Source organism: Vombatus ursinus, unplaced genomic scaffold, assembly GCF_900497805.2.
Source record: "Vombatus ursinus unplaced genomic scaffold, bare-nosed wombat genome assembly UNPS02000582.1, whole genome shotgun sequence".
NCBI classification, from domain to species: domain Eukaryota; kingdom Metazoa; phylum Chordata; class Mammalia; order Diprotodontia; family Vombatidae; genus Vombatus; species Vombatus ursinus.
In genome coordinates this window covers 7,737,853-7,750,304 of record NW_020940360.1, presented here as the reverse complement: position 1 = coordinate 7,750,304, position 12,452 = coordinate 7,737,853, and the positions used below count along the sequence as shown (strand labels likewise).

The 12,452-nt window shown below is 49.7% G+C and overlaps 2 protein-coding genes and 1 pseudogene across 2 annotated transcripts; 1 reads left to right on the top strand and 2 right to left on the bottom strand.

The window, feature by feature from the left end:
- Positions 1–2,065: 2,065 nt before the first annotated feature.
- On the bottom strand, positions 2,066–3,865 carry LOC114037394 (endogenous retrovirus group S71 member 1 Env polyprotein-like). The gene has a single exon (XM_027854244.1). The coding sequence runs from the start codon at positions 3,863–3,865 to the stop codon at positions 2,066–2,068; it is 1,800 nt and encodes a 599-aa protein (XP_027710045.1).
- A 29-nt stretch (positions 3,866–3,894) lies between these two features.
- LOC114037385 lies at positions 3,895–9,042 on the bottom strand. Its single transcript, XM_027854231.1, has 2 exons — positions 7,525–9,042; positions 3,895–7,491 (listed from the first exon to the last, which is right to left on the bottom strand). Exons 1-2 carry the CDS (start codon positions 9,040–9,042, stop codon positions 3,895–3,897), a joined length of 5,115 nt encoding a protein of 1,704 aa, XP_027710032.1.
- Positions 9,043–10,333: 1,291 nt separating this feature from the next.
- The window catches only part of LOC114037380, a 2,336-nt pseudogene continuing 217 nt past the window's right edge, over positions 10,334–12,452 (top strand).

Below are 12,452 nucleotides of genomic sequence, written 5' to 3'. Positions count from 1 at the left end.
TGTTTTACTTGCCAAGTAATTTACTTATCCTTGCATATCACCCATGACTTCTGGTTTAGTAGACACTCCAAGTGGTGCTGCTTCTGCCACATCATTTATTCCCTTGAGCTTAATGTCCATGGACACTTGCAGCTCTCTATTCAACATTTTTCTTTAATGTGTCACCATTTCCTTTTGTCTGTCAGCCAGTTTTCATCCCTGTCCAATTGTTCTGATCCAAACAGTATAATTTTTGTTGGTAAAAACCTCAGAAAACAATATCAGGTCTGTTGCTAAAATTCCAAAGTAACATCTGCTCAATCTTGTACCTCAAGCCAAAAGGTCTGAGGTCTGAAGGTCTGATTTGTTCCTTTTAAACTCTGGTTGTTTACTCCCAATCATTTGGTTATTTAGAGCTCTTGAGAAGTCATCCTTCCCTCCCCTTCTATCTCTAACCATTACTCACATCCCTAGCCCCTCCCTGCATCAGCTGCATTATTTGTAAGAATATGAATGTTAGAATTATAGCCTAATACTCTTTAAAGGAACATTTACCATTTTCTATTTGTTTGTCCAATCTTCTGATCCTTCCTCAGTTTTTTTTTTTTTTGGTAATTAAATAGTAAGATTGTAAGTAAATAAATTAGCACTTTATCTCCTAAATGTGGCAAAAAAGAAAAAGTCTAACCTTATTTCAATAGCCCTTGGATTCATTTGCCCTAAGTTGAAAACTTCAAATGACTTGACATTTTGAGGGGTTCAAGAGTAAGGAGTTAGAACTCCTCATTAATAATGTTTTCATTCAACAAGTAATTATTAAGCACCTCTTATCACTTCTCCTCTCTTTACTTTGTTAAACAACCTTTAAAAATACTAATAAAAAGTTCTGCAGAGGCAATGTGCATGATGAATAGAGAGCTGGCCCAAAAGTCATGAATACCTTTATTTAAGTCTCATTTCTGACACATACTAGCTGTGTGACCCTGGGCAAGTCACTTGTACTTTCAAGTGGTCCAGGCATTTTGCTAAGATTGTAAATTGCATAGCAGGTGCCAATCTGCACTAGTGGAGGGATTCTACCCCCAGGGAGTTCCCTATGCCAATGAAATCACAGTTCTTGGCCTAAATAAAGAAATTCAAATTTTGTTACCTTTAGGAGTGTCACTGCTTTCACCATTTCTTTATATAGCAGTTTTAGTCCCTAGAGGAATGTTCCCTCTTTGCCTTATAAAAGGAATGTACTTTTTCTAACATGAATGCATTTTAGTTTGGCCTTTACCTTTACCCCCAGTTATTTTTCAGCAATTTACCCCTACGTATTTTAGTTATTCCAAATCTGGTGGCTCATTGTCATTTATGCTAAGATTCGCTAGGCTTTATATTGCAGCAAATTTCTGATATGGCTGCTGTTGCTTCTATCACATTTTCTTTATCATCATACCCCTGAAGGTTAGCCTGCACAGAAATAAGAAATATTCTTATGTTGTTATATGTGATGTGCCCTGCAATTGTTAGCAAACTCACAGAAATATGGGTGTTTTCAATGCCCAATGAATATCATGGTATTATGCATTTCAATATGCCTACTTGTAGAGAAGGGTTTCAGCCTACCTTTTTCATATTTGTCTGAAGAAGATACCTATTTCAGATGTTGCTTTATTTTTTAATTACTTGAATCTGAATTTCTCCACAGTATGTTCTGTTCTGATGCTTATTTAAGCATGGAACTGATCCTGGGTTTTTGAAGACTATATCAATAGAGTACAAACTCTGGTAGGTTACAATCTGCTGGAAAGCAGGGTAGAGTCCTGGATTGTGCTACACTTCCAATCAATCTAAATTACAGAGAGGTTCCTGAAATGGACGGGCCGAGAGTAACCAGACACACGCCAAATTAGAAAATAGAGAGCATTTACTGGAGCCGGCCGGCGACTGTCCCCTGGATGCAATCCTAGGAGAGCAGTTTACAATTGGGATTAGCGATCCTTTGAAGTAGAAACTGAGGAGGTTAGGCTAGGGGTTTTTTTTTTTTTTTTTTGTGACAACTCAGTCCACTTCACTCCCCCCTTTTCACGGACGAAAAGAGTCAGACGGGGGACTCATCAGAGTCCAGAGGAGCATAGGATTGACGCAGGACAAACAACTGGAGTGCTTGCACTCGTTTCTGGACATAGCGGGTGATGCATTTTATGAGACAAGGGGCCACGAGTAACCCAAGGAGGAGAAGGGCCAGAGGGCCCACCACTCCGGAGAGTAGGGTGGTTAGCCAGGGGGACCAATTATATAGGGTCTGATACCAAAAAGACCCCGTTGCCCGTGCGCGGTCCCTCTCATCTAACCGCTGCCTAAAGGCTTGCAAGGACTCCCGAATAACTCCAGACCGATTGGCGTAGAAACAGCAGGTTTCTCCCAACGCCATGCATAAGCCTCCCTGTTTGAGGAACAGTAGGTCCAAGCCTCGGCGGTTCTGGAGAACCACTTCGGCCAGAGAGTCTAGGGAAGTCTCAAGGTGTGAGACTAGCTCTTCCAAGGAGCGTAGGTCCCTATCTACCTGTGCACTCAAGGCACCGTAGTTGGCTTTCCCCTGTATCAGGGCTGAGGCCCCAACAGCAGCGGAGCCGGCCACTCCGAGTCCCACCAGTATGGGAACCAAGAAGGGTACAGCCCTCCTGGAGCGAGTTAAGCCAATATGCTCAGCTGCCCCTTCCTCTGAGTAGACATATACCTGAGGAAAGACACGCACCACTACACAGAGCTCGGTCGGGTTGAGGAAACGAATGTCCTGTATGCAGGTGGTAAGTCCTCTGGTACAAGCGAACCATACTCCAGGTGGGGCGGTTAACAGGAGGTCAGAGCTTTTGGATGTGGGGGAAATAAGAATGACTGAAGTGCACGTAGCGTTGAATGGGGAGGACCGCAGCGGGTAGTCAGGCCCGAGCAAACACATTCCTTTGCCCTGGACATCGTCTAGGGTAAGTCTAGGCTTGTCTGGGTTACAGCGGGCAGGTATGGCAGAGGATTGTTTGGACTTACTTAAAGACAACTTTCCCACAGAGGTGATGTTGAGTTCGATAGCAATTCCTACGAAATAGGGGGGAGCTGGATTCAGACACAGCCAACAGGAGGTGGTTATGTTTGGATCAGACAAATTTAGGAATGAGTGGACAGCAGAGAGTGTATCAAAAATGGGGGAACCTAGGTTAGTGAGGGTCTCTGGATTTTCGGGAGCCTCTGGTACCAGGTCCCTAACAGATGGTGGGGCGAGAGTCAACATGGCTTGTGGGTTAAGGATGGGATTCGGTCCTATGGGGAGTGTATGGGTGGAAACTGCGATTTTCTGAATGGTAAAAAGGACCCCGTTATCCCAATCAGTCATGTATAACCTCAAACCCCAAGAATGTCCGAGATTCCAAGAGTCATCAGTGTCCTGCTTGACTGTTAGAATCATAGGGTTACATTTCCCAGGCCAGCAGGAGGCGGGGAGGGGGCTTTGTCTCTCTAGGGTGATTAGGGGGTCTCGGCCACTTCTAGGAATCCACCTGGCCACAGTCTCACAATCCCATTCTGCACAGTGAAAGTGATTACTACCCTGACAGGAAGGATTCCCCGTGGCCGGACAAACATAGAATTCAATACTTCTGATTCTCACTTCCCCTACCCCGGGTATGGTTGGAGTGGTGGGAAAAGTGGGGCAGTATCCCCATCCCCCAGCGATAGGGTCCCGCATAGCCCAGTTTTGATTCCATCCTGGTCCCAAGAGGGCACAGAGGTCAAACCTGAAAGTGGGGGCTCCGTAACTGGTGAGAGCTTGGACGGTGGTCCCATCGTTAGTTCGGGAGAGAATCCACCTGGATGGGGTAGGGCTATAGGGGTCACCCAAAGTCATCTCACAAGCAAAAAGAAAGAGAAGAAGAGTCAAGTTCTGGAGAGTCGAAGCTTTAGGTCGGACACTGCTTCTGCTGTCCAGGCGGTGGAGTTGGGCTCTGGGGCCTTCTTGATGTGTGACCGATGTATCCATGCCTTGCGGCCGGCAACCTTGACGGCAGAGGGGTTGCAGAGGATAATTTGATACGGGCCCGTCCACCGTGGTTCCAGGGCTGGTCCAGCTGGAAGCTTGCGAGTGAGGACCCAGTCTCCCGGTGACAGGGCGTCCGATGAGGTTGCAGGGGCTGGTTCTTTCCCCGCAGCTTTCAGGACCGAGCGCACAGCGTTCTGGACCTCACGCAAAGCCTGGAAGGACTTAAGAAGAGTCGGATTAGTAAAATCTGGGGCTGAAATAGCTTCAGATACTCTTGGAATAATAGGAGGAGGGGCTCCATAGAGGATCTCGTATGGAGATAAAGAGAGGGTTGAGGAATTGGGAGTACACCGGGCCCGGAGGAGGGCGAAGGGAAGGAGACTGACCCAGCTATCGCCAGTTTCTATTTTAAGTTTAGCAATGTGTTCCTTTAGAGTTCTATTCATCCTTTCTACCTGCCCTGAACTTTGAGGCCTATATGCACAGTGCAATTTCCATTTCAATCCCAGCATCTTTGATAGGCTTTGAATTGTTGCAGATACAAATGCTGGGCCGTTGTCAGAGCCTATCGAGGCCGGCAGGCCAAATCTAGGAATAAGTTCAAAGAACAGCTTTTTGGCCACTACGGTTGCAGTTTCAGTTTTGACTGGAAATGCTTCTGGCCATCCAGAAAATGTGTCCACGAATACAAGGAGAAAACGGTACCCTCCCAACCCAGTTCCCATGTCAGTAAAGTCTACTTCCCAATGGTCGCCAGGAAATGTTCCTCGTGGTCTATCAGTTGGTATCCTTGATTGTGATCGTGGGTTGACTTTGGCACATGCAAGGCACCTTCTTGCGGCTTCCTCGGCCGCCTGCTTCATCCCAGGGCTGTAGAAGTGTCGGCTCACCAGGTCGTAAAGCCGGGTTCCGCCTAAGTGGGTAAGGCTATGAAGAGTCATCAATAGGGGTAGCAACAGTGCCTTGGGCAGAATTAGCAAGCCATTTGGGTGTCTTCTCCATCCCCCCTTTTCAGGGGTGCCATCCGGATCACTGGATTGATAAGATGGTTGGACAGGAAGCATCCCCTCAGGTTCCACGACCATAGCGGGTATCAAGGGTTTGCAGGCAGCCGCTCGGGCAGCCTTATCCGCTGCTGCGTTCCCTAGAGACTGGGGGTCAGTTCCACGGGTGTGAGCAGGAACATGAATTACCGCCACCTCCTTGGGAAGCCAGACAGCATCCAGCAGGTCCTGGATCTGACTCTTGTTCCTAATCTCCCTTCCCGCCGAGGTTAACAGACCCCTTTGGAGATATACATATCCATGGATATGAACAGTGGCAAAGGCATAGCGGCTATCTGTGTAAATATTTACTCGCCTCCCTGCAGAGAGTCTAAGGGCTTGAGTTAAGGCAATGAGTTCAGCACGTTGAGCAGATGTGCCAGGGGGTAGAGCGGTATCCCAGAGGGTCTCAACCGGAGTGACCACGGCTGCACCCGCCCTACGGATCCCCTCCTGAACAAAACTGCTGCCGTCTGTGAAGAGCACTAGGTCGGGGTTTGTTAAAGGAACATCAGTAAGTCCAGGGCGGGACGTGTGGATGGAGTCCAGTGTGTCCAGGCAGTCATGTATAGGGGAGGAAGGAGGGGAGTCAGGGAGCAGGGTGGCCGGGTTGAGTGTGACCGGAGGAGCGAAAGAGATGCGCGCGGAATCTAGGAGTAAGGATTGGTAATGAGTCAGGCGTGAATTTGAGATCCATCTTGTCGGCGGGGAATGTAAAAGCTGTTCCAGATGATGTGATGCTGAAATCTCAAGAGGCTGCCCGAAAGTGAGCTTTGCGGCTTCCCTAACCAAGACGGCAACGGCCGCCACAGTTCGCAGGCAAGAGGGCCACCCGGAAGCCACAGGGTCCAGCTGCTTGGAGAGATAGGCAACAGGACGATTCCAGGGCCCCAGGGGCTGGGTCAGAACCCCTTTGGCCACAGCTCGAGACTCAGACACATAGAGGCGGAAGGGCTTGGACAGGTCTGGCAGGGAGAGGGCAGGCGTGCTGGACAGCGCCTTTCGGAGCTTGTCGAATGCTTCCTGCTGCCGTGGTCCCCAAACAAATTGGGTGGGTTCACCAGTTAGGGCCTCATATAGGGGTTTGGCAACCTCGGCAAACCCCAAGATCCAGAGGCGACAGTATCCAGCCATCCCCAGGAATTCCCGGAGCCCGCGGCGGTCCCTCGGGGCGGGCATGCCCAAAATGGCAGCTACACGCCCCCGAGACAGTAACCTTTGACCAGAACGAAGGGTGAAACCCAAGTAAACAACGGATTGAGAGCACAGTTGTGCTTTCTTTCCAGAGATACGGTACCCGGAAGCTTCAAGCAGCTGGAGAAGGTGGAGAGTTGCATCTTTGCATATTGCCTCAGAGGAAGTAGCTAACAAAAGGTCATCAACATACTGGAGGAGAGTGACCTCCGGATACGAGACCCGGAAGGCGGCCAGGTCGGAGGCCAGAGCTGAGCCAAAAAGTGTAGGGGAGTTCTTAAAACCTTGGGGAAGCCCGGTCCAGGTGAGCTGAGAGGATGTCCCAGTGTTAGGATCTGTCCAAGTAAAAGCGAATATAGGTTGGCTTACTGGTGCCAAGGGAATGGAAAAGAAAGCATCCTTCAGGTCCAAAACAGTATACCAAGTCCGAGCAGGGTCCAGGGAAGACAGCAACGTGTACGGGTTTGGCACAGTAGGATGTACAGTTTCCACCCGGGCGTTGACTTCTCGTAGATCCTGGACAGGACGGAAGTCTCCAGACCCGGGCTTGCAAACTGGAAGTAGGGGGGTGTTCCACGAGCTCTGGCAGGGTCGTAGAATGCCTGCCGCCAAGAGTCGATCGATGTGAGGCTTGATGCCCAAAAGGGCAGCTCGAGTCAACGGGTATTGTTGGACACGCGCAGGGGTTGCTGTGGACGAGAGCTGGACCACCACTGGGGGCTGGTGTCCTGCTAGACCAAACGGGTTGGTCTCAGCCCAGACTCCAGGAACCAAGCCTTTGAAATGGTTCAACAGAGTTAGGGAGGTAGGGGTGGAGGTGGTCGAGGGGCGGTCTGGGGAAAACGTTAGGGGGAGGAGGCGAGACTCCTCTGACAACGGGCAGGTGAGAACAAGTTGTGGCAGGTTAAACCCGAGAGTGGGGTTAGGTCCCTTAAAGGAAATGATAGCCTGAAGCTTGTGTAGGAGATCTCGGCCAAGCAAGGGGTAAGGGCAATCAGGCATTACTAGAAAAGAATGGGAGACTAGGCCCTTCCCTAACCGGACTTCCCGAGAAGTGGTGAGGGGTACAGACTGTTTTCGTCCAGTAGCTCCCTGGACCTGCACAGTGGACGATGAGAGGGAGCCCAGTGGGGATTTCAGGACCGATGCCGCAGCTCCAGAGTCGACTAGGAATGAGACAGGTTGACCCCCAACACTGAGAGTAACCCTCGGCTCCAGGGGGTCAAGAGTCACAACGGACTTTGAGCCGGGGCACCCCTAGTCTGTATTCAAAGTCAATAACGGCTCTGCCTTCTCTTTCAGCCCGCGATTAGGGCACTCAGATTTCCAATGACCCATGGCTTTGCAGTAAGCACACTGATCCCGAGCTAAAGGAGGCCTTCCCAAGCCTTTACCCTTATAGGGGCGCCCAGCGTTTGGCCCCTCCCGCCTTCCTTTCCACCCTTGCTTCTGAGCCTCCCCTGGAACCTGTGCTAAAGCTGCCACTACCGCCCTTGCGACCGTGCGAGTTTGCTTGTCTTGAGTCTCTTCACGATAGTCAAACACCCGCTTGGCCACTTCCATGAGTTCAGTCAGATTTTTACCCTCAAAACCTTCAAGTTTCTGTAGCTTCCGACGGATGTCCGGAGCTGAATTGGCTACGAAATCAATTACGATGGCTCTCCGGTTATTGGGATCCTCTGGGTCGATAGGGGTGTAGGTTCGATATGCCTCGTAGAGGCGCTCTAAGTATGCAGCTGGGGACTCATCCTTGCCCTGTTTAACCTCACTGACTTTGGACATATTAGTTGGCTTCCGTGCTGCTGCCCGTAACCCTCCCAGCAATAACTGGCGATACCTGTCCAGTGCTTCCCTACCGCGATCAGTGTTGGGGTCCCAGTCGGGCCGGTTCTCAGGGAAGATGTGGTTGCGGCACCCCAGGTCAGTAGAGGGATGTCCATCTGGGTCCAGAACTCCCTTCCTGGCTTCTAAAAGAATCCTGTCACGCTCCTCGGTTGTGAAAAGAACCCGGAGGAGCTGCTGGCAGTCATCCCAGGTGGGCTGATGAGTATAAAAGACAGTCTCTAGGAGGGAGATTAGGCTCTGGGGCTTATCAGAGAAGGATGGGTTTTGCTGTTTCCAATTGTACAAATCACTGGTGGAGAAGGGAACATATACCATGAACGGTCTCCCTGATTCTCCGGGAGGGGAAGGAACTTGCCGCAGGGGAAACGCTGACACAGTGGAATCTGGGGTCAAACTGGAATTAGAAGGGCCATAAGGAGCACCTGCTCGAGTATGGGGTGGACTTATCAGAGGAGGGGCTGAGGGGCTCAGAGACCCTGAGGTTGGGTACGGGGGTGGATCTGAAACCTGGGACTGGGAGTACTCAGCTGGATCTAGGGGGTCAGAATCAGGGGGTGGTAAGACAGGAGTAAGCTGTGTGACGACCTTAGGACTTTTGGGAGGCTTGCGGCTAAAGGTCGTCTTTGATTCCGTTCCTGGTCTTAGTTTTGAAAGGGCCTGGACCTGTAGTGGTCCCGAAGGGGGTTTGAAATCAATCCAGGCGGTGATATAGGGGACCTGATCGGGGTGGCCAGGTATACCATAGACAATTCCCCTGACCCGGCCGGCCACCGAGACGTCAAACGTACCCCCCGGGGGCCAGCCTACCTCGAAGGTGGGCCATTCCTGTTGGCAAAGGAGAGCTAATTTCTTTTTAGTAACCTGAAACCCATAACCTTCTGCTATACGCCGATATTGTTTGAAGTCCCGTAAGACAATAAAGAGAGGGGAGCCTGGCTTAGGGCTCGAGGGTCCTTGTCCCATGGTGGATTAAGGACTGAGAAAGAAAAGAGTAACAAATAGACGTGCTCACGTAAGCAAGGACCAAACACGGACACAGGGAAGACACAGTCAAAACAGGGTAGAGGGGAATCAAACTGCCTCAATTCCGAACGACCTAGACAATGAGACAGGAATTTACACCCCCCCTCACGGAACAAATAGTAGATAGACGCGCACACACAGTCGACACAAAAACGGAAAAAAAGACACAGTCAAAACCCTGGATGCTCCTGACACAGTAGCGGAGAACAAACCCGTCTCAGTTCCGAACAACCTGGAGAATGAGGCAGGAAGTCTTTCTCCCCCACCCCGACACGGAGCGCACAGTGGACACACACACACACACAGTGACATCGGCGCCGGACAGACACAATCAGACAGGCAGGACTCTCACACGGCGTCCCGTGGAGGTCAGTAAGGGCGTTGCAGCTGCGTCCAGCCTGGCCACTTACTTCAGAAGAGTACTCACCAGAACAGACAGATTACAGATTGCTCTATGCCCAATTGAGGATTTGTGGTCCGGGCAGCCTGGTACGCACGGGCTATCTCAGCGTTCGGGGCCAGGGAACGTCTTCCTGGTGGCCACCCCCTGGACGGTGAGAAGCCTGGCCTTCCAGAGATGCCCGTGTCTGGTGCCCAGAGGGCGATCTCGGTGGGACCTCCAAATGAAATGGACGGGCCGAGAGTAACCAGACACACGCCAAATTAGAAAATAGAGAGCATTTACTGGAGCCGGCCGGCGACTGTCCCCTGGATGCAATCCTAGGAGAGCAGTTTACAATTGGGATTAGCGATCCTTTGAAGTAGAAACTGAGGAGGTTAGGCTAGGGGGTTGTTTTTTTTTTTTTTTGTGACAACTCAGTCCACTTCAGTTCCTTGCTAGTAGGCCAACTATTTAGTGATGAATTTTTTGGTTTGTTAACTCACAAAATAAAGAAATATACAAAATGGACTCTAGTTTTGTGTAGCCTCATTTTGCTTCTATACTGACAGTGAAAGGATAATTAGAAAAATGTGGCAGAAAGTATTAAGAATCACTAGCTTTTAGACCATCTATGCGGTCATGAAATTAAAAGACGATTGCTCCTTGGAAGGAAAGTTATGGAAAATCTGGACAGTATACTAAAAAGCAGAGACACCACCTTGCTGACAAAGGTCTGTATAGTCAAACTGTTTTTTTCCAATGTGTGTCTGTGAGAATTGGACAATAAGGAAAACTGAGCACTGAAGAACTGATGATTTTAAATTGTGGTGCTAGGGAGGGGTTCGGCGCATGACTCGAAGTGCCCCCAGCGGGGTCTCGAGCTCCCTCAGCCGCTGTTCTGACTCTCACCTGCTGGCCTTGCTCTCGTCGGGGGAGTGGGGGGAGCAGCGGCCTCCCAGGGCTGGGCAGGGCTTCCTGAAGGCCCCTCACACCCCTAGCGCCAGCTCGACCTGCCCTCCCCGCAGCTGCGGTCCTATGGGTCTGCAGAGCAGAGGCCCGTGGGGGCCCCCCGCTCCCCGTAGCAGCCCCACAGAAACCCCCGGAGCCTGCAACTCCAAGGGCCTGGAGGGGCAAAAGTAAAGCGCGCTAAGTTTGCAAACTCAACCGATCTGGATTCCAGTCCTGCCCCTTCCTCCTTCTAGCCGGGTGACCTTGGGCTGGTCACCGGCTTCGTTTTGGCCCTCAGGTGATTCATCCCTAAAATGAGGTATGACTCGATCCCCAAGGACCCTTCTGGTGTCAATATCCTTTGATCATAGGTTGCTGACTAGAGCCCTCCCTTCGGTTCTTCGAGACCGAGGAGGGAGAATCACGGAGAAGAGCCTTTTCTGCCTTATAGCTGGTAACCCTCCTGCTCAGAGAAGTCAGAGCTTAAGGGAAGCCACCCATCTCCCCTCCATCCAGGGGCGGTCCAGGAGGCAGCGACCTAGCGCATCCTACCCTGATGCTGTAAGAAGGTGAGAGTTACTGGAGGCTTGGGTGTAAGGGGTCAGTGGCTAGGAGGGATGGATTAATGCCCCGCTTTGGACTACGGGAGAACAGACCCACCCCCTCTTCACCCATCCTCTCCTTTCTCAGCTCTGTATTCTCAGCACTCTGTCCATTCTGAAGAAGGGAGACTAGAAGATGAGGGTTGGCTGGTGTGCTCTTGTCAGCTAGGTCCCAGTTAATGTCATTGGGAGGCTTCATGGAAGAGATCGAGTTTGAACCATGCCTTGAGAAATGGAAATCTGTGGCATTTAAAGATGTGGTCATGGACTTCACTCAGGCTGAGTAGGGGCAACTAGACCTTCCTCAGAAGACCTGTACAAGGACCTGATGCTGGAGAAGTACAGGAATCTGGTTTTGCTGGGGCTTCCATTTTCTAAACCTGATGTGAACTCTGAGTTGGAGCAAGGAGAAGACTCATAGATATCCAGGAAAGAAGACCCAGGAAATACCTGTTCAGACTGGGAGACTGTACCTAGATCTGACTTTTTTGAAGATAACTCAACTGCACTCAAAGAAGCAATAATAGCAACACTACCAAGAATTGGTCCAGAGGACCCCACATTTCAAGAGACCTGGGAATGTGATGGCAGACTAGAGAGTCAGCAGGAAAACCAAGAGAGAGATTTAAGGAAAGTAAAAATCATTCACAAGAAACCTTCCCCTGGAGAGAGAGGTCATGAAGGTAGTGAACCTGGGAGGAACTTTGGCCTGAGGTCAGTCCTTGTTATGCAACAGAGAATTCCTGCAGGAAAAAACCTCCTTAAATGTAACACACATAGAAAGAATTCAGACCTACTTAAACATCATAAGATACATGCTGAAGAAAAAACCTATGCTTGTAATGATTGTGGAAAAGGCTTCAGTTACTGCTCTTCCCTTTCTCAGCATCAGAAAAGTCATACTGGAGAAAAACCCTATAAATGTAATGAATGTGAGAGAGCCTTCTGTAACTGCTCAGCCCTTATTCAACATCAGAGAATTCATACTGGAGAGAAACCTTATGAATGTAATGAATGTGAAAAAGCCTTCTGGCACAGTGCAAATCTCACAAACTATCGAAGAGCTCATACTGGAGAGAAACCCTATAAATGTATTCAGTGTGGAAAATTCTTTGGTTATTGTGCAGCCTTCATTCACCATCAGAGAATTCATAATGGAAAAAAACTCTATAAATGTAATGAATGTGGTAAAGCCTTCAGTCAGAGTGCAAATCTCACAAACCATCAGAGAATTCATACTAGAAAGAAACCTTGTAAGTGCAATCAATGTGGGAAAGACTTCAGCCAGAGTACAAACCTCATAATCCATCATAAAATTCATACTAGAGAGAAACCATATGAATATAATGAATGTGGGAAAGCCTTCAGTGATAGCTCAATCCTTATTAGACATCATGTCATTCATTCTGGAGAGAAAC

Bases quoted from the DNA above. Each gene is read 5' to 3' on its own strand.
- LOC114037385 (XM_027854231.1), bottom strand. From the start codon at position 9,042: ATGGGACAAGGACCCTCGAGCCCTAAGCCAGGCTCCCCTCTCTTTATT. The intron at 7,492-7,524 runs GCAGAGCCGTTA...AATACAGACTAG, and splicing joins ATCGCGGGCTGAAAGAGAAG to GGGTGCCCCGGCTCAAAGTC.
- LOC114037394 (XM_027854244.1), bottom strand. From the start codon at position 3,865: ATGACTTTGGGTGACCCCTATAGCCCTACCCCATCCAGGTGGATTCTC.